The sequence below is a fragment of the Cydia strobilella genome, chromosome 27 (genome assembly GCF_947568885.1).
Source record: "Cydia strobilella chromosome 27, ilCydStro3.1, whole genome shotgun sequence".
NCBI classification, from domain to species: Eukaryota; Metazoa; Arthropoda; class Insecta; order Lepidoptera; family Tortricidae; genus Cydia; species Cydia strobilella.
In genome coordinates this window covers 691,833-713,662 of record NC_086067.1, presented here as the reverse complement: position 1 = coordinate 713,662, position 21,830 = coordinate 691,833, and the positions used below count along the sequence as shown (strand labels likewise).

The window sequence follows — 21,830 nt, the reverse complement described above, 5'->3', positions numbered from 1 at the left end:
TGGTAGGACAAGTGCAGTTGCTGACGGAGATAGCCCTGGAGTAGAGCCCCTCTGTCTGAGACTCCTCGCTACGCTCTGCGCGCACCCTTCACCACTCTGCGTACAGGTAGGACAAGTGCAATCGCTGCCGGAGATAGCCCTGGAGTAGAGCCCCTCTGTCTGAGACTTCTCGCTACGCTCTGCGCGCACCCTTCACCACTCTGCGTACAGGTAGGACAAGTGGAGTCGCTGACGGAGATAGCCCTGGAGTTAGGGCTTGCAATATCGGATGGTTTCCAATTCCGAAACTAAAGATAAGATAAAAAAAAGATAAAAAATGTTTTTATTGCACAGAACGAATACAATTGTAGTACATAGTAAGTACATATCACAAGTTACAGAAAAGAGTTGGTGCATAACCGAACTGACATTCGGAGGTTCCAGGAGTCCCCGCACTAGGCTAGGCCTGTATCGCGGGAGACCAGATGTACATTTTTATGTCATGCGAGTTAACTAGAATAATATTTTTACAATTGAGGACAAAAATGAGATTCAGGTTTATATACCTGGAATAAGATAAATACAATTTCTGTTATTAGTTATTACATTATTGCTATTAAATTTGTTTCTAGGTTCAACTTTAGTTTCAATTATAGAAACTGATTTTCGATTTTGGGTTCCAATTCCGGAATTCCGTAACTAGTTCCGTTCATCTTTTATTTTACAAGACCGGTCATTGTGACACTCTTTGGGGGAGGCCTATGTCCGGCAGTGGACGTCCTCTGGCTGATATGATGAGATGATGGTGATGATATTTTTTTAAATGTGAAATTCTGATACTTTGTTTTTAAAGTTAGTATTATTTTAGAAAAAAAAACCGGCCAAGTTCGAGTCGGACTCGCGCACCGAGGGTTCCGTACTTTTTAGTGTTTGTTTTTATAGCGGCAACGGAAATACATCATCTGTGAAAATTTCAACTGTCTAGCTATCACGGTTCATGAGATACAGCCTGGTGACAGACAGACAGACGGACAGACGAATAGCGGAGTCTTAGTAATAGGGTCCCGTTTTTACCCTTTGGGTTCGGAACCCTAAAAAATGATTTGAAGTCCCTTTCATCGAGAAATTTCAACAAATTATGCTGGAGTTTTGAATGATTCACGGTTAGTTTCACTAGACTTATATTGACCGGGATATAGACCGTGATTACCTTTTGTATTGTTTATGAGCTCCCGATATTTCGACGCAGTTACATGCATCATGTTCACGTGTGACTGAAGATAGCGGGTGGGTGTCAAAGTTGTGTAGACCGCGCTCGGTCTACCCTCATTCTTGCGCGTCGGCTGGTCTATATCACGGTCAATATAAGTCTCACAGAAATATATCAAGATAGAAAGAAAGAGCTCAGCGATTTGTAGGGAGACCGAGCGTGTAACATTTGGCGTAGGTACTTTGACGTCACGAGCGTAATTTAGTGATGAGAAACATAAGCCGCGCGAAAACGATTCAAAAGCATCGATTTACAGATCGATTAGGACACGGCATCGATTCTAAAATATCGATAAGAACCGACAGAGGAAATGTTAATTATTTTCGACAGAGGAAATGATAATTATTTTTGACAGAGGAAATGAGAAAGCTCAGAATTTTAAATCGAAATAGTACATTTCGATGCTAGTGCGGAAAGTATGTATGATAAATCTAGTGAAATTATGTTGGGCTGTCTTTTCATATTTTGGATTTTTGCAATTAGTGTTTTTTGGTTGTCACCTGAAGATATATGATATAAACCTGCTTAGATATTAACCGAATTTCCAACTTTTCAGGACGTAGAAGAGCGCGTGGCCCGCACCTTCCCGACCCCCATAGACAAGTGGGCGCTGTGCGACGCTCGCGACGCCGCCGCCAGCGCCACCAAGCGGCGGAAGTTATTACTACCGCAAGACCGCCTGCACCAGATGCTGCAGAAGGTATAATCCTTGCCTTTTATTTATTTTATAATAAATTATATTGCCTTAGATGTTATTAATTAGCTAACGTAGTGGCCCCTTTGACCGACAGGGACCAGTAACCGACACACTGGGCTGGATCGGCCGAAAAAAAGGACATTCGTACTTTTTTGAGAAAATATTTTTTTTTAAGGTTCCGTACCCAAAGGGTAAAAACGGGACTTTATTACTAAGATTCCGCTGTCCGTCTGTCCTTCTGTCCGTCTGTCTGTCACCAGGCTGTATCGCATGAACCGTGATAGCTAGACAATTGAAATTTTCACAGATGATGTATTTCTGTTGCCGCTACAACAAAAAATACTAAAAAGTACGGAACCCGCGGTGGGTGAGTCCGACTCGCACTTGTCCGGTTTTTTAATGCTATTCGATAGAGAATTCTGCAAGGAACAATAAATGTGGTATACATTTTTTCAAAATAAGGCATATTTAAGCAGAAAAAAATAAAGTCTGTGTTTTTTTTATAGGACCTAAAAATAAGTATCTTTTTTCACGGAAACTATTAGAAAACCTGTCTTCTATCTTTCAGGACTTTATTTTCTTACTTTTATAGAATACGAAATGATAAGCAGGTTTTTTCTGTAGGTGCCCGTTTTTTTTTCTTAGTCCAGTCAAAGGTCCAAATAACTTCGATATTTTCTTTCATGTATTTTTTGTAATTCTACATTATTTTTCGATAGTTAAATGCTGTAATAATAATGTCGAGTCTTTTAATTAAAAATCACTTTCCAAAAATAAGTCGACAGCAAATATGTTACAACTATAAATCATATACGATCTTTTACATTCTTTTGTTATTTTCTTTAGTGTTTTTCAATATTATTCAATAAAAAGACACAAAAGACAGATTGTTTACCTTTTTTCTAATGATAAAAAAACGAACTATAAATGTGGAGGCAGACAACAGGCGGTATATTTATATTTAATGTATTATATTTTATTACCAGGAGGTGCTGATGTACAAAATCGACACGTCCGTGTCCGTGTTCATGACCGCCATATTGGAATACGTGAGCACGGACATCTTGCGGCTGGCGGGGCATTTTGTTAAAAAAATATCCGCGAAATCCGGCTACGAGACAATCACTAGCGGGGACATTAAAACTGCCATGTGTGCGGACAAGGTAAGAATTTTGATCGAGATTATGCTGCAAGATTGTGTCCGCAACGAGGCAATAGCCAAATGTCATAATGAATTTACATTATTCAATATCGTCTAAGTCTCAAAATACCTTAATGTCAAAAGTATGTTTTTCATTAAATTAAAAAAAAAAAAATTAAGATGCAATTAAACCAAAGCATAAGTTTGTGCAAGAAATATTCAATTTCAAGATATATTTTTAACCGACTTCAAGATTTCAAAAGGAGGAGGTTATCAATTCGGTTGTATGTTTTTTTTTAAATGTTTGTTACTCCATAACCCCGTCATTTCTGGTCCGATTTTGAAAATTCTTTTTTTGATTGTAAGTATATACATACAGATTGGTCCCGTTTTTGTCAAAACGCAGTTCTGATGATGGGATCCATGAGGAATCGAGGGAACTCCTCAAATATTAAAGGCATACATATAGTGGTTTTAGTATTTTCATCAACAAATCAAGCACTTACATTTAAAAAAGTGACATTTGATGAAGTGGAACTGCTGATGATGATCAGAACGGAACTCTTCAATGACACATAGTTCACGTTTGGCGATTTGTCCTCTTCGTTATGTTTGTTAAGCAAGTTAGGTTTTCAAGAAACATTTTTGTCAAGCTCGAGTTCTGATGATGGGATCCATGAGGAATCGAGGGAACTCCTCAAATGTGAAAGGCATACATATAGTGATTTTTGTATTTTTATAAACAAATCGAGCATTTTCATTTTAAAAAGTGACATTTGATGAAGTGGAACTGCTGATAATGATCAGAATGGAACTCTTTAATGACGCATAGTTTACGTTTGGCGATTTGTCCTCTTCTTTATGTTTGTTAAGCAACTTAAGTTTTTAGGACATATTTTTGTCAAGCTCGAGTTCTGATGATGAGACCCATGAGGAACCGAGGGAACTCCTCAAATGTGAAAGGCATACATATTGTGATTTTTGTATTTTCATCAACAAATCCAGCATTTACATTTAAAAAAGTGACATTTGATGAAGTGGAACTGCTGATGATGATCAGAATGGAACTCTTCAATGACACATAGTTCACGTTTGGCGATTTGTTCTCTTCCTTATGGACCCAGACCCAAACTTGGACCCGGACTCGGACCCGGACCCGGGTCTGGACATGGACCCTAACTCGGATCCGGACCCGGACCGAACTCTGACCCAAACTTGGACCCGGACAGCCGGACACGGACCCGGACTCGGATCCGGACCCAGACCCGGACCCGGAAATGCTACTAGAAAAGTGGGTTAGGTTAGGTTAGAACTGTGATCCTTACAGAAACGAAATGCTATCAGAAAAGTAGGTTAGGACGTTAGGTTAGGTTAGAACTGCTACCCTTACAAAAACGAAATGCTACTAGAAAAGTGGGTGGTTAAACCTCCTTTTCTACATTATTAGGCAATATTAGGATAATTAGGCAAAAGATGCTGTCTTTTTCATTTCATTGTCTGGAATCTAAGAGTGCACCATCAACAATAAGTAAACTTTCAGCGGCATCCCCCATTGAAGTCGATTTTTTTTCTTAAAAATTATTATCTGTGAATTCAAATTTATTATTATTATTATTTGTAATGCAGGCAGACAGTTTAAACAACTGATAATGCCTGTATCCAGAGTCATAAACCAAGTTCTCAGTGTTGAGTAGAATTTGCTTTGTGCTTATCTAATTTATTCTTAAACTCATTGACACTTTGGACCGCTACTACATCTCCTGGGAGTTTGTTCCAAGCGTTGACCACTCTGTTGCTAAAGAAGTGTCTATGAGGATTATTGTAGGACCTGTGAGACACCAGCTTATACTGATGACCTCTCAGACGGTTGTTACTATTGCGTTCTAGCATCTTATGGAAATCTTTAAGGTCGTAGTGTTGGGTTAGTATTTTGTATGTCTCAATCAGATCTTAAATTTATATTAAATTTATTGTTTTCAGGTCCTCTTAGACATGTTCTACCAGGAGTCCCTCGCGGCGGTGGTGACCTCCGACCGGCGCGGCAGGAGAGGCTCCCTCTCGTACGCGGAGCTCGCGAGGGACCTGCTCACCGATGAAAAGCATTTTCTAAGAGACCTGCATCTCATTATACGGGTGTTTAAAGATGAACTAGAGAAGATATTAGATAAGGATACTAGGGTGAGTCAAACTTTTAATTTTTTGAGTCTTAGCAGGTGTGGCTCACTCCGCGATTTCGTCGCGTCGCTACAAGTACACGCGTCCCACACCAATTTTGGTGTCTAGCCGTAGTAGTTGCCGCGCACCGCTACGGGACGGCTGCTCGCGCTTGCGCCACCTAGCGGTCATATCTGTCGTTATAGACGCGTTTTGTTTGAGAGTGAACCTTCTGTACATAGTACTATTATTTATTCCGTGGTTTTAGATACCGTAGCGGAAAAGAATCTATCATATTTTTTCAGGTACATTTATTTTATTTATTTATTTATTTGCATAATATTTTTGGTTATTTCGATAGATCAAATAGTTTGATAGATCGGCCACAATAATTTGTAATTTATTAGTATGTAATTTCATGTGTGTAATTTAGTGTAGGTACTGTTCTGTAACATAACATAGCCTGTAAGTTAATACTAACAACTATGGACTGTAAATGTCTGAAAAAAAATTTTTTTTATTTATTTTTTTATTATTTCTCAGAAATGGGATTCGAACCCAGAAGCTTCGCAGGCAGGATCACTGCCACAGATTATATAATAGTTCTTACGAACAGATACTTATCTCTCTCAAAGAAAACGCAAATACCTACCGTTTTGATACCTACACAAAAATACAATGGAGTGACCTTCAACGCGCCGCTCCCCGCACCGCGCGCGCCGACACCGGCACAACGCTAGGGTTGCCGACGCTTCTTTCAAACATTTATCGTTACGAAGACATTTCTTTGGCATAGCGCGCGGTGACGTGCGTGCGTTAGCGCTTGCGGCAACCAACTGGCTAGCTTTAGTACCGCTGGCGGGAAGCAAGTCGTAGGTATAAATCCGAACTCGCGCGGGAGAGTTCCATAGGCCTGTCACTACCAAGTTTTTACGAGAAGGCGGTTAAAACTAGTGAATAATTTGAATAAATCTGTTTCAGACGATCTCTCTAATCTTCGGCAATATTGTGGATATCTACGAGTTAACCGTGACGCTTTTGGGCAATCTGGAGGACGCTATGGAAATGTCTCAGGACTCACCCACGCCGTATATAGGCAGCTGTTTCGAAGGTAAGACAGACAGACATACTTTCAGAGTCATCTATATAATAATAATAAGAGACGTTTGTTCAAGAAGTTTGAACATAGGTACATAATAAATATACACGATAATGCTTACAAACTAATTGAAAGCGAAGGTGGCTCAGGTGATGTCTATGCCAAAAAGTTTTCGGGGCACAGCAGACCCAAAGAATTTCAGCAACGGACGCTGTTATATAGATGTGGACAAAGAGACAAAAAGCAGTGTTACCATTGGTATTTTTGCGCAGATCTATATTTTGCATTTAATTTACATATGGGGCATTTTCTATGAAAAGGGACCCTTATTGTCGATGGCGCTTACGCCGCACGGCGTCGCGCGGCATTGTTTTTATATCGGAGCATCGTTTATAATGGCGTAAGCGCCATCGACAATAAGGTCCCTTTTTATAGAAAATACCACATATTTTAACTATAAAACTCCCGTGAGACTCAAACATATTAAATTATTTTAATAATACGTGAGTGACCCATTTTAAAATAATTAAATTTACATGTGTTTGTTAACATAATATATTTTGGAATTCACCGCCCGTGAATGTGTCAGCATGACTGAAACTTATAGTCCTTATGATATAAGCATGGTTCAAAGATTTAGGCTGTGTTTCCACGAGAGATGTGCGACGATGGGTAGCGAGGGATGTGTTTGTTAGGAACAAATAGAATCACTTCATTTACCTATCCTCGCTCAGCGCAGCTCTAGGGGTCAATATTCTATTGGTTCTCAACAAACACATTCATCGCCACGCATCTTAGCACATCTCTGGTGGAACCGCAGCCTTAAAAAAAGTCTTAATAACAAAACTTCCATGAGACACAGACATATTAAATATATTAATAACGGGTCACTCACCCGGGCCGGCCGCGCCGTGAGTGACCCGTTATTAATATATATTTAAAAAAAGTCCTTTATTTCAAACTGAAAGGCCTTAGGGGCAACAATATATTATAAATTTCGAGGATGAATGTATACTGACTACTGACAGGCAATCTTTCGAGTCCTTTCCAATTTGAAAATATGTCCTTTTCAAATATGGCCTTTTGGCCGGCCTATAAAAAAACCTCCCGTTCTTGATATTTTGCACCTTTATTTGAATAAATCAAAATCGCATTTGTCTTGGCAGGTTTTAGTTTCTGGTCCGTTAGATTTTTAATTATGTTTCAAAATGAAACTAAAATTGTATACCGGGTTATTTATAATTGTTTGAAATTTATTTGTTCACAGAATTAGCTGAAGTTGAGGAGTTTAGAGCTTATGTGAGATACGCCAACATCGTTACGAGGAAAGAATCTAGGGATGCGCTGCAAAATATAGTCGCTGAACCAGCTGTAAGTTACTTTTAAAGTAATTATACGCGTGAAATAAAACTATGAAAACGGATTATATCGCGTATATTGAATTTATAATACATCCCGACGTTTCGAACTCTTTAATCCGTAATCCGTATTTTTATAATCCGTTTTCATAGTTTTATTTCATGAGTAACTATCGCGGTAACCGAAGACAATATTAATTATACGCGGTCACTCACATGGGGGCACGATCACTCACCCGTGTGTCCAGTCCCCACAAAAGCATGGTCACTCACACGAGGTCAGGGTCACGTTGGTCACTCACGAGAGGGACCTGGTCGCTAACAAGTGGGGCACGGTCACTCACAAGAGGGAATTAGCTGAAGTTGAAGAGTTTAGAGCTTAGAGAGGAAAGAATCGAGGGATGCACTGCAAAATATAGTCGCTGAACTAGCTGTAAGTAATTTAAAAAAAATTATACGCGGTCAGTCACATGAGGGGCACGATCGCTCGCAAAAGGAGATCATCACTCGCAAGAGCGACGTGGTCACCCACAAGAGGGGCACGGTAACTCACAACTCGGTACGGTCACTCAAAACTAGGGCACGGTATCTCACAAGGGGTCGTCCATTAATTTTATCACATAAAAAATTACCTACCGTTCAAAATTGTCAACATTCAATATAAAAAAAAATACATATTTCGGAAACCATTTCGGTAAATACATCTGTTGATAAAACTAGCCTGGAAAAAAAATTGATTTTTCTCTTTGAAAAAAATCGCTAATGAGTGTAAATCAAAAGTTGATGTCACTTTTCCAATCACAACTAAGGGTGACCTTGAGGTTTAAAACCTGTGGTAATTCTCTTTTCTATGCCTTTTAATCTCCTATTATTTTCAATAGTACATTGTGCAACATGGGGCGTAAGTTAAATATTGCAAACGAGAGTATAGTTAAATCGCGACGGCTTGCTTTTCATCACTCTTGCGATACAAAAATGAAGTATAAAGACAAAAAAACTGTTAATTATAGTACTAGAAACTTCATAACTCCCTAGGGAAAACTTTTTCTATAGTTCCCGCTAAGCCTGCGTGCAATTCCACATTTACTGAGCATGTGTGATGAAAAGTATTTTATCTTTTTTTCCAGTTCTCGGAACGCCTCGACACCGCCGGCCACGGGTTCCGTCTCGCCGTCAAGTACTACCTCCCGAAGCTGCTGCTGGCCCCCGTAGCGCACGTGTTCCTGTATCATAGTTATGTACTTGCGATGTTACAAGTGGCGCCTGCCACTGATGACAGGGAGAGCTTTAAACAGGTGAGGGTCACTCACACTATCGGTCACTCACACAACTTGCATGTCACTCACGTGTAGCACGGTCAGTCATGCGTGGCATCCGGTCACACACGATTAGGATAGGACACTACTTTAAACAGCTGAGAGCCAATCACTATTCAACTACCTCCCGAAACAGCTATTAGCTCGTGTTACTGATGACCGGGAAATTTAAAAAAAAAAAACAGGCGAGTCACTCACGAATTGTTTTTATGTTTTTTTTGGTCACTCATTTAACTTCAAAGGGCTCATGTATAGTCACTCAAGAGTAGAAACACGATAGCGGGCTATATGTTATTTTACCTTTAACACTAATTTCGTTTAAAATGTAGTATTTTCTTCGCAAGTATGTAAAAAAAAAAATATCTTGAAATAATAGGGAATATTACGCGAAACTCTGCACAGAGGGCGCCGCTACCACAATCTGAGGGTCTATTGCGAAACAAGAAAATCGAAATTTCATTATCTAACATCTGTCACTCTTGCATATTTGAGAGATAGAGGCAGATAGCGACATTTTGGATTCGCGTTTCCCGGTAGGTACTCTGTTAACCAACCGCCTTGATGCATCAATATCATATTTTATTATCTCTGAAAACATGCTGAAAACTTGTTAAAAAACTGTTAAAAGGCACAGTATGTATAAGTTACTCTATCGTTTACTAAACGGGCTAGTGATGCACTCTGGTGGCATAACATTGCAGTAATAACCCCTATTAGATTCATTAAAAATCTTAATAATAATAAGGTATGTTGAGATGGTTTGGACACGTGGAAAGAATGAGTGAAAGAAGGCTAACAAAGAGAGTGTATAAGGGAGAGGTAGAAACGGGAGTTGGAAGGGGCAGACCTCGGCGGACTTTCTCTGATCAGATCGGGGAAATCCTGAAGAAAGGCCAGGTCAAGAGCACCCTAAACCGGCGAGCGTGTATGAGGAATGTTATGAAAGTGAAGGAAGCGAAAGAGGTATGTCAGGATCGTAGCAAGTGGAAATCCGTGGTCTTTTTTTTTTTTTTTTTTTTTCATTTATTTTTCAAAGGCACATATACATAATTAATTTCAAAATTACTCGCCAAACTGCGTATGCAGTATGCAGTCTCTGCCTACCCCTCCGGGAAATAGGCGTGATTATATGTATGTATGTATGTATGTAGAAATCTTAATATATGTTTAATTTTCAGGTCGAATGCAACCTTCATCCTATAAAAAAATTACTCATGAAAGCGCTAGGAAACGGACCTAAAATGTAAGTATTATTTTATTATTAAGGAATTGTTGCTTTAATGTCTAAAAATGTGAATGTGAAATGTGAATGGCAAACCAATTAAGGTCAGTAGCGGTAGAAAATAAAACCTATATTCATACGTTTTATATATAGGTGATAAGCGACCCTTGAAATTATAATAAAAAAAACGCCTAGCCTGTTTTTATACCTAGATTTTTCTCTTACAGCGACATGGCACTAAGAATGGCAGCGAGAGCGCGTCGGCAGTTAGCAATAGAAAAATGTAACGAATTAGCGAGGCTAGTGGACAACTGGGACAAAAGCGAAACGGGACAGTGTTGCAATGAATTTATCAGAGGTTAGTAAACTACGTATTACAGCTTTGTTTAGTTAAAGACGCGTTACGGCATGCTATTGTGGGGCAAGTGATATGAAAACTGGTTAGTCAAGAATAGCTCAAAATTAAGCAAATTCTTGGATTTTGGGTATAAGGCGACGATAAACATAAGTACTTAGATAATACACCTATAACTCAGGACCAAACATTTGTGATAAACACACAATTGGATGTCCTTACCGGTATTTGACCCCATCGTAGCATCGTAGGCAGGGTCATTACTAACTAGGCTATGAAGTCGTGAAAAGGGAACATGTTCGCTTATTTTGGCTATGTTTAGTTTGACACGCCGTATGGGACACAACTATGGGGCATTGAAATATCTTGAGAAAAGTTACGTAACTATTATTATTTGTAACGTTTTCAACCAAAAGGTACCACATTGTCGCTTGTTGATAAGGTTGATTTCTAATTGAAGCTATATGGAAATAGCGCCGTACTGACAAGCGACAATAAGTACCCTTTTGGTTGAAAATGGCACATTTATTAAACGGGACTTAGTCGCGTATTATTAAGTTTTAAAAATTACCTTGACGTTTCGAGGACGGCGTTGTTCCCGTGGTCTCGGAGTAGACAAAACCCAGTCTTACGCTTATGTGCAGTTCACCACGCCGTATGGGACCCTATCGTGGGGCAAATCAAGGTCATCTAATCAGATGAGGCTATGTTTTTAATCGACTGGATGTTCACGAAAAGTCTATTAGTGTTTTTTTTTCTATTCATGTGACAATGTTTTTTTTACAGAGGACACGTTATCAAAAATCGGCCCCGGCAAACGGATAGCTGAGAGAAGAGCGTATCTTTTCGACGGCCTACTACTTCTGTGCAAGCCAATCACCAGTATAGTAAGTATAGTTTGTCAAGGGACTGTCTCATTTCGGGCGTAGACGCAGAGAGTCATACTGTCTTTGTCTTGCATTGGTGCTGGCGCCCAGAAGAAGGGGATGAGTGTAGTTTTTTTGTTCCTTTTTACTGACAAGATTTGCTTGACCAACTATATATGTATTTTCGCCTCCCAATTGGTGGATTTAATAAACTAATGTGAAGAGTTCAAGGCAACGAGTCGATACTAATTTTAAAAGAATTATAACGACCTAACTAATTAGAATTATACTGTGTTTTTACTTCTTAAATGTAAAACTGTGTTTAATTTCCGGTATAAATGTGGGCATTTCTGGGAATGTTTGTTAAGGAAGTGTTTCCCTCCAGGTGGGCGCGGCCACGGCGGGCGCGGCGGGCTCGGGCGGCGCGCAGCAGCTCAAGCTCAAGGAGAAGCTGCACGTGCGGAAACTGGAGCTCGTCGACCGCCCCGACAGCGACGGTAACATGCTCTCATACTCCCGCCACTACAAATACCCACCACATTCTACATTAGTATGGAACATTCAGCTGCCATTGGAACGAAAGCGTGCTCGCTTATGAGAAGTTACATGTTTACTTATTACGGCTTCGTTTAGTTTGAGACACCGTATGGGACGCTGTTATGGGGTAAGTTTTATTGTAAAATACATCGGCTTAATAAGAGGTGGGCGGGGTGGGGGCGGGCGGAGCGTGCGGATACTCGAGCTGAAAGAGATAAACGTGCAAAAACTGGAATTTGTCGACCGCCCCGATAGCGACGGTAAATGAAACTGAAAAACCAAGAAACAAATACAAAATCGAATCCTCGGTCATCATGTAAACAGACAATTTATTAACTGGTAACCCTTATCTTTGTCCAGAAGCGAAGCACTGCGTGGAGCTGCTCCCCCGCGCGGGCCCGCCCGTGGTGCTGGCGTGCGCGTCCTGCCAGGAGAAGCGGAACTGGATGTGCGACCTCGTCATGCTCAACACCAAGCCCATGCTGGACCGCAGCCTCGACAGGTATACTAGCTAGTTTCTCTGGCTTCGCAAGGGCTACACAAAACCTTAAATTAAACACCTACACTTTTCCCGAGAATCACTATTGATAGGTGAAAACCGCATGAAAATCCCTTCAGTAGTTTTTGAGTTTATCGCGAACATACAAAGGGACACGGCGGAGGACTTTGTTTTATAAAGTAACCCTTCATTATTCGGCGATAGAGAGTAGTTTTATTTCTTATCTACTTACTATGCCCCTGTACTGTCGTACTCCCTCTATGGAATGCTATTATGGGGTAATCTCTGGATGTTTTCATGTCTGTTTTACCCTGTATAATAAAATTACGCTTCGATTGTTTAATTTACTACCCAATCATCCTGATTTTGTACGAATCACAGATCGGTCAGACAAGTTGAAGAATCGAAATGCCATTGTATTTAAAAAAAAAAAAAATTGTAGTATCTAGGATATGAAATCACAGAATTTGAATTTGTTTCTTACTTACTATAGTTATGCACTGTTAATTTCCTGTTATGGAATGCTGTTATGGGGTAGGGGTAGGGGTAGGGGTAATGCTTGGAGTTGTAACCCCTCTGTCGCAGCATCCTCCTGGACCTGGAGAAGCGGCACCCGCTGAAGCTGCCCCCCCCGGAGCTGTACCGGTTCGCGGTGCCGGACGCGCCGGACAACATCCGCCTGGAGGAGCGGCAGCGGGGGGGGAGCGCGCCCGCCCCGCTAATAAAGGTACGCCGATACCGATAAACCTAATACCTAATACCTATGCCACTTGCTAATTACGTTTAACCCTTTAACAGACCCCTTGTAGAGCGAGGTTGAAGGGTCCCACTGACTATCAGTCCGCCGGACGATATCGGCCTGTCTTCTTCTTCTTCTTTTAAAATTATGGCTTCAGCCCAGTGGGACTATTTCGCCAGTATCGAGGTATTAAGTAAGAGGTTTAAAAACGACAAAAATTGTACGGTTGTACAAGACAGTGTACGGTGATTTGCTAGCTCTTGTAAATCGATAGCTAGACTTTACAAGAAGCACGTGGACTACCGGCCGTTGACTCCGAGATGGTGGTTAAACGCGCTTCAAAATTAATTCTCCATTCACTGCACACTACCACATTAGTTTACTGTATAATAAGCTATCGATATTACACTTTAAACAATATTAATGAGCAAAAAACAAAGTAATTAATCACGATGCTAACTATCAAGATGGCGCTCGAACCGGAAGTCCTATCGGCCTGTCAGTTAGAACAAAAATTTGACAGTTCCGAACAACTGACAGGCCGATATCGTCCGGCGGACTGATAGTCAGTGGGCCCCTTTAGACTAGCTCTTGCTCTTGCATGCAATTTTCGTTACATTGCGGTATCTGATCAACCATTTGAATACAGTTTACTTTAGTAGTCGGCAATGTAACTTAAATTACATGCAAGTTCTTGCTAGTCTAAACCTTCGCTTAACACCTTCCCTGCTACAATTAGTGTAACTGATAATTGAGCATAGTTTTCGTGGGGTCTTTCGACCCCGTGAACGTGTAAATAAAATCCTGACGCGAGCCGTATTGGCACTTCATAATGTATTATTTTCTTCACAGGGCGCAACTCTTCTAAAATTAGTAGAACGGCTAACGTACCATATATACGCCGATTTAAACCTCGTACGAACGTTCCTTACGACGTACAGATCATTCTGTTCCCCTTCTGAATTGCTGGGACTGCTGATCGAGAGGTTTCACATACCGGACCCTAGCGAGGTCTACGAGACACACATACCAGGTATGTCAGATTTCATGCAATATTTGGGACATTTTCTATGAAAAAGAACCTTATTGTCGATGGCGCTTACGCAGCACAGCGTCGCGCGGCATTGTTTTTATATCGGAGCATCGTTTATAATGGCGTAAGCGCCATCTTTTTATAGAAAATACCACATTTGTCCCCACGAGGCTTAGTTTCCCCTTTTGATTAGAAATATTTTTTTTACCTCAGCAGCTCGAACAAGCCTACATTCGTCACTCCCTAAAGTTACGAAAGTAGCACTTTCGTCACTCCAGGGAGTGAAACAAAGTAGCTTTTGAATTTAGTGAAGGCCATGAACTGCCACTTTATACTTCGGGATCTATTAAAAATTCGAAATACATTTTAACCTTCAATATGTTCTCACTACTGAGGTTAAAATTTATATGTGTCACACGAGAGCAAAGTTATTTTACATCTCGTGTTTTTGAGTCACTCGCAAGAAAAACCAACTTTCCTCTCTTGTTGCACAAATAACTATTCTCGAGGTTCTACTGGAGGGTTCTTCATCATCTCAAGGGTCGGCAACGTGCATGTGTCAACGCTGGATTTGCAGGCTTCCATAGGCTACGGTAACTGCGTGGTATAAAAATAAGAGGCCTAAAAACTAGTTTGATGTATTCCAAAGGTACTTAAATACAAAATACAGTACGTAGCGGCCTCCTTTTTTTCAATATCTATCGTTAAATTTAAATAATCACAATTATTAAGCAGTGGCGCTAGTGAGCACGTTGAGGGCCTCTTAAATTCACACGCACGGATCCGTGTCTAAGCATACGACGAGGGGTTAAACTAAGGTTTCGTAGACCAAATTATAATCGCATACTTCTTCATGAAGATCTCAACCAGGGATGTTGCGAATATTCACATCCATATCCGCAACCGCGGAACTTCTGCATTATCTTCAACATCCGCATCCGCATAAAATCGATGCGGAGCTTAATGCGGATGCGGATGTGGAACAGGTAGGTACAGGAACGTCTTAGCGGCGGCTAAGTGCTAGGTAATTTCGTCATTAGCCAATAGGAATCTCGTTTCGTTTTTGTGATTCATCGATCGAGCACTTTAGCCTATGACAGCGACAAGAAATGAAAAGTTTAATTTTATTCGGATTTTAGTATAGTAATGCGATAGTGGAGCACCTTGTTCAAATACTAAGTTTCGCTTTTTTTTAATAAAAATTACTAGTGTAATACATGACGTTTTTTATGTGGCTAATCTCGACATCCGCATCCGCGGATGTGAGCCTTTAAAAATACGCATCTGCATATGTGTCTAAAAATCAGCATCCGCAACATCCCTGCTCCCAACGCAAGTGTAATACAAAATCAAAATATCAAATATCATTTATTTTCGGGTAACTAAGCCCCTCTGTTGCTGCTCTGCTTCAAAATGTAATGTAAAGGCTGGCGTCCATTAAAGTAGAATCGCGTCGAATCGAGCCACGTTGAATCGAGTCGCATTTTTTCCTTGTGCGTTCATCACAGACGAATCGAAACGAGTCGAAGTCACGCCTGTGCTGAGGTCGTGCTTGTACAGTTGTCGATGATGAATAGTTCGGACGAAGAAATGCTACCTAAACTCAAAAACTAAACCACCCGTCATCACTCATCCGCCATCCCGCGTATACTGAAGCGTGCCGAGTCGAGTCGAAACGCGGAGCCGCAGAAATTCGCCTGACGAGCAATGCGCGCGGTAGACTCGAATCGGCGCGCCGCGGCTCTTCGTCAATGGACGCAGTTGCGTAGAAAATATAGGAGGCGAATTATTGCGATTCGATTCGCCTCGGCGAGTCTAGTGGACGCCAGCCTTTCAGTTGTTATAAGAAGTTGTATTTACGCACGCTCACCAGTCGTGAGGATACGGACGCCGAACCAGCACCGGGCTATTCAACCGGCCACGTCGCTTGATAGCATTATGGGTGACGTATATTTAATACAGATATTGATGGAGTTATTATGTTACGTTGTTTTTTTCTGTTGTCTTCCGAAAATATCTACATGTCTGTCTAGTGAAAAGTCCCAGTTTGTCGCTTACCATAAGGACGAGATTTGCTTGTATATTTGGGGCATTTTCTATGAAAAGGGACCTTATTGTCGATGGCGCTTACGCCGCACAGCTTCGCGCGGCATTGTATTTATATCGGAGTCATCGACAATAAGGTCCCTTTTTATAGAAAATACCACATTTATACAAATAACCTGTCTAAGCGTATGTCAAACAACAAAGTGGGACTTTTTGCTTGGAAACGACACATATTATTGGTAATTCTAGCGCTTTTTTCCTAGAAATTTATTTATGTTTTTGGGTTTTTTAATGTGATTTTGTATAATAGATTCGTTTTTAGGTGCTTATTTTATGATTTCGTGATACACGATGATAATAATATTGTATTTATTTTATAATACTCTTTTTATTAATTTTATTACCTAATTACGTAAGAAACACAACATAAGCGTTATTTGTGCTATTTTCAACCAAAAGGGTACTCGGTTTTTACCCTTTGGGTACGGAACCCGTAAATTTGACTTAATTTTTAGAGTGTATAAACAAAATATTAACTACCCTCTATAATTTTAAAAGAATTTCATTTCGTATTACTTCTTTTGTGGTGTACTCTTTATTTATTTTATCATAAAATGTGACGTTTTCAACCAAAAGGCACCACATTGTCGCTTGTCGATAAGGTTGATTTCGTATTGAAGCTATATGGAAATAGCGCCTTATTGACAACCGACAATAAGTACCTTTTTGGATGAAAATGGCACAAATATATTTTTACTAAGGTCTTATACCATTGTTTTTTTTACAGAAAGCATAGAGAGCGTAGCGAGTGACGCCGAGAAACTTAGCAAAAACACGGCTAGGGAAGATTGGAAGAGGTATAGGAAAGAATTCCAACAGCCCGTCAAATTCAGGTATGTCGAGGGTTCGAGTCTCGCCAGAGGCATTGATTTATCCTATTTTATGCATTGTGGTATTTTAGCAGACGTCTCTGCATATATAAAAGAAAATTTTAACCGGGTCTCTATTGTTTTCCATAGTTTTAAGTCATAATGTTTTGTTTGTCCACATTTTCGTTAGTCATAATTTGGTTTTTCTCAGAAACGAGTAACTTTTCAGGATTGCCATAAAACAAACCTAATCTAACCTATCTAGGATAACCCGAGGAAAATCATGAAAAGTTAACGGTTTCAGAATTATGACTAATGATAATATGACAATCATTACATTATGACTTTCAATAATTATGTCAAACAAAGGGACCCCATTTTGAACCTTATGTTACCTTAAGAAAAAGTCACCAAGTAGCCGATGGTTCTGGGTTCAAATTCAGGTAGGGTTATTTATTTGTGTGATGAGCACGCACGGATATTTTGTTCCTAAGTAATGCGTGTTTTCTCCCATAGAAAATGGACCAAAATGTATGAAATAGTAAATTTTTTTTTTCGCGATTTCGGGTTTGGTCCCATAGTAAAAGTTGCTCAGTATAATCCCAAAACCTCCGGAAATGCACTTATTTTTTTGCCACCGTGTATATCGTTGTCCGAGTACCCACGACACAAGCCTCCTTGAGCTTACCGTGGGGCTTAGTCAATTTGTGTAATAATATCCTGATAATATTTATTATTTATTGCAGAGTAATAAACGTACTTCGGCACTGGGTGGACCAGCATTTCTACGATTTTGAACGAGAACCGCCGCTTTTAGAGAGGCTTAAGGTCTTTCTGGAGTCAGTCGACGGTCGGCCTATGAGGAAATGGGTTCAGAGCGTGCTTAAGACTGTCCAAAGAAAGGTAAAACACTGATTTGAACTTTCACGATTTTTACTCATTATTATTCATAACGACTTAATCGCGTAAAATAAGTTTTAAATAAATAATAAACAAAAATTTATTGTCGCAGTAAAAAAAACAGTACTAGGTACAATAAGCTTGTATGTTCTGTCGCTAATGGAAATTTGGTTTAATTACTTTTTTTTTTTTCAGAGCGAAAAATCGGAATCCGACGCCGGTGTGTCCCACGTGTTCTCTAAACCCCCGCCCCGCGTCATCAGCCACGTGGCCGGCCCCGAGCTGCACAACTGGCACCCGCTCGCGCTGCATCCCTTAGAGCTGGCCAGGCAGCTCACCCTTAGGGAGTTCCAACTGTACAGACAGGTGAGATAAGTGACGCGTATGTAAACTTACTAAACCCCCGCCCCGCGTCATCAGCCACGTGGCCGGCCCCGAGCTGCACAACTGGCACCCGCTCGCGCTGCATCCCTTAGAGCTGGCCAGGCAGCTCACCCTTAGGGAGTTCCAACTGTACAGACAGGTGAGATAAGTGACGCGTATGTAAACTTACTAAACCCCCGCCCCGCGTCATCAGCCACGTGGCCGGCCCCGAGCTGCACAACTGGCACCCGCTCGCGCTGCATCCCTTAGAGCTGGCCAGGCAGCTCACCCTTAGGGAGTTCCAACTGTACAGACAGGTGAGATAAGTGACGCGTATGTAAACTTACTAAACCCCCGCCCCGCGTCATCAGCCACGTGGCCGGCCCCGAGCTGCACAACTGGCACCCGCTCGCGCTGCATCCCTTAGAGCTGGCCAGGCAGCTCACCCTTAGGGAGTTCCAACTGTACAGACAGGTGAGATAAGTGACGCGTATGTAAACTTACTAAACCCCCGCCCCGCGTCATCAGCCACGTGGCCGGCCCCGAGCTGCACAACTGGCACCCGCTCGCGCTGCATCCCTTAGAGCTGGCCAGGCAGCTCACCCTTAGGGAGTTCCAACTGTACAGACAGGTGAGATAAGTGACGCGTATGTAAACTTACTAAACCCCCGCCCCGCGTCATCAGCCACGTGGCCGGCCCCGAGCTGCACAACTGGCACCCGCTCGCGCTGCATCCCTTAGAGCTGGCCAGGCAGCTCACCCTTAGGGAGTTCCAACTGTACAGACAGGTGAGATAAGTGACGCGTATGTAAACTTACTAAACCCCCGCCCCGCGTCATCAGCCACGTGGCCGGCCCCGAGCTGCACAACTGGCACCCGCTCGCGCTGCATCCCTTAGAGCTGGCCAGGCAGCTCACCCTTAGGGAGTTCCAACTGTACAGACAGGTGAGATAAGTGACGCGTATGTAAACTTACTAAACCCCCGCCCCGCGTCATCAGCCACGTGGCCGGCCCCGAGCTGCACAACTGGCACCCGCTCGCGCTGCATCCCTTAGAGCTGGCCAGGCAGCTCACCCTTAGGGAGTTCCAACTGTACAGACAGGTGAGATAAGTGACGCGTATGTAAACTTACTAAACCCCCGCCCCGCGTCATCAGCCACGTGGCCGGCCCCGAGCTGCACAACTGGCACCCGCTCGCGCTGCATCCCTTAGAGCTGGCCAGGCAGCTCACCCTTAGGGAGTTCCAACTGTACAGACAGGTGAGATAAGTGACGCGTATGTAAACTTACTAAACCCCCGCCCCGCGTCATCAGCCACGTGGCCGGCCCCGAGCTGCACAACTGGCACCCGCTCGCGCTGCATCCCTTAGAGCTGGCCAGGCAGCTCACCCTTAGGGAGTTCCAACTGTACAGACAGGTGAGATAAGTGACGCGTATGTAAACTTACTAAACCCCCGCCCCGCGTCATCAGCCACGTGGCCGGCCCCGAGCTGCACAACTGGCACCCGCTCGCGCTGCATCCCTTAGAGCTGGCCAGGCAGCTCACCCTTAGGGAGTTCCAACTGTACAGACAGGTGAGATAAGTGACGCGTATGTAAACTTACTAAACCCCCGCCCCGCGTCATCAGCCACGTGGCCGGCCCCGAGCTGCACAACTGGCACCCGCTCGCGCTGCATCCCTTAGAGCTGGCCAGGCAGCTCACCCTTAGGGAGTTCCAACTGTACAGACAGGTGAGATAAGTGACGCGTATGTAAACTTACTAAACCCCCGCCCCGCGTCATCAGCCACGTGGCCGGCCCCGAGCTGCACAACTGGCACCCGCTCGCGCTGCATCCCTTAGAGCTGGCCAGGCAGCTCACCCTTAGGGAGTTCCAACTGTACAGACAGGTGAGATAAGTGACGCGTATGTAAACTTACTAAACCCCCGCCCCGCGTCATCAGCCACGTGGCCGGCCCCGAGCTGCACAACTGGCACCCGCTCGCGCTGCATCCCTTAGAGCTGGCCAGGCAGCTCACCCTTAGGGAGTTCCAACTGTACAGACAGGTGAGATAAGTGACGCGTATGTAAACTTACTAAACCCCCGCCCCGCGTCATCAGCCACGTGGCCGGCCCCGAGCTGCACAACTGGCACCCGCTCGCGCTGCATCCCTTAGAGCTGGCCAGGCAGCTCACCCTTAGGGAGTTCCAACTGTACAGACAGGTGAGATAAGTGACGCGTATGTAAACTTACTAAACCCCCGCCCCGCGTCATCAGCCACGTGGCCGGCCCCGAGCTGCACAACTGGCACCCGCTCGCGCTGCATCCCTTAGAGCTGGCCAGGCAGCTCACCCTTAGGGAGTTCCAACTGTACAGACAGGTGAGATAAGTGACGCGTATGTAAACTTACTAAACCCCCGCCCCGCGTCATCAGCCACGTGGCCGGCCCCGAGCTGCACAACTGGCACCCGCTCGCGCTGCATCCCTTAGAGCTGGCCAGGCAGCTCACCCTTAGGGAGTTCCAACTGTACAGACAGGTGAGATAAGTGACGCGTATGTAAACTTACTAAACCCCCGCCCCGCGTCATCAGCCACGTGGCCGGCCCCGAGCTGCACAACTGGCACCCGCTCGCGCTGCATCCCTTAGAGCTGGCCAGGCAGCTCACCCTTAGGGAGTTCCAACTGTACAGACAGGTGAGATAAGTGACGCGTATGTAAACTTACTAAACCCCCGCCCCGCGTCATCAGCCACGTGGCCGGCCCCGAGCTGCACAACTGGCACCCGCTCGCGCTGCATCCCTTAGAGCTGGCCAGGCAGCTCACCCTTAGGGAGTTCCAACTGTACAGACAGGTGAGATAAGTGACGCGTATGTAAACTTACTAAACCCCCGCCCCGCGTCATCAGCCACGTGGCCGGCCCCGAGCTGCACAACTGGCACCCGCTCGCGCTGCATCCCTTAGAGCTGGCCAGGCAGCTCACCCTTAGGGAGTTCCAACTGTACAGACAGGTGAGATAAGTGACGCGTATGTAAACTTACTAAACCCCCGCCCCGCGTCATCAGCCACGTGGCCGGCCCCGAGCTGCACAACTGGCACCCGCTCGCGCTGCATCCCTTAGAGCTGGCCAGGCAGCTCACCCTTAGGGAGTTCCAACTGTACAGACAGGTGAGATAAGTGACGCGTATGTAAACTTACTAAACCCCCGCCCCGCGTCATCAGCCACGTGGCCGGCCCCGAGCTGCACAACTGGCACCCGCTCGCGCTGCATCCCTTAGAGCTGGCCAGGCAGCTCACCCTTAGGGAGTTCCAACTGTACAGACAGGTGAGATAAGTGACGCGTATGTAAACTTACTAAACCCCCGCCCCGCGTCATCAGCCACGTGGCCGGCCCCGAGCTGCACAACTGGCA

At 43.4% G+C, this 21,830-nt stretch overlaps 1 protein-coding gene across 1 annotated transcript in view; it reads left to right on the top strand.

The window, feature by feature from the left end:
- Positions 1-21,830, top strand: part of LOC134753453 (protein son of sevenless) — a 57,720-nt gene that overhangs the window by 2,993 nt on the left and 32,897 nt on the right. Inside the window, exons 3-18 of the mRNA XM_063689327.1 lie at positions 1,806-1,949; positions 2,933-3,109; positions 5,068-5,265; positions 6,223-6,352; positions 7,608-7,711; positions 8,826-8,993; positions 10,193-10,257; positions 10,464-10,594; positions 11,378-11,478; positions 11,843-11,954; positions 12,355-12,496; positions 13,079-13,220; positions 14,085-14,265; positions 17,099-17,204; positions 17,927-18,083; positions 18,276-18,446. Of these exons, the coding sequence (XP_063545397.1) occupies positions 1,806-1,949; positions 2,933-3,109; positions 5,068-5,265; positions 6,223-6,352; positions 7,608-7,711; positions 8,826-8,993; positions 10,193-10,257; positions 10,464-10,594; positions 11,378-11,478; positions 11,843-11,954; positions 12,355-12,496; positions 13,079-13,220; positions 14,085-14,265; positions 17,099-17,204; positions 17,927-18,083; positions 18,276-18,446 (2,229 nt within the window). The remainder of the gene's footprint in view (positions 1-1,805; positions 1,950-2,932; positions 3,110-5,067; positions 5,266-6,222; positions 6,353-7,607; positions 7,712-8,825; positions 8,994-10,192; positions 10,258-10,463; positions 10,595-11,377; positions 11,479-11,842; positions 11,955-12,354; positions 12,497-13,078; positions 13,221-14,084; positions 14,266-17,098; positions 17,205-17,926; positions 18,084-18,275; positions 18,447-21,830) is intronic.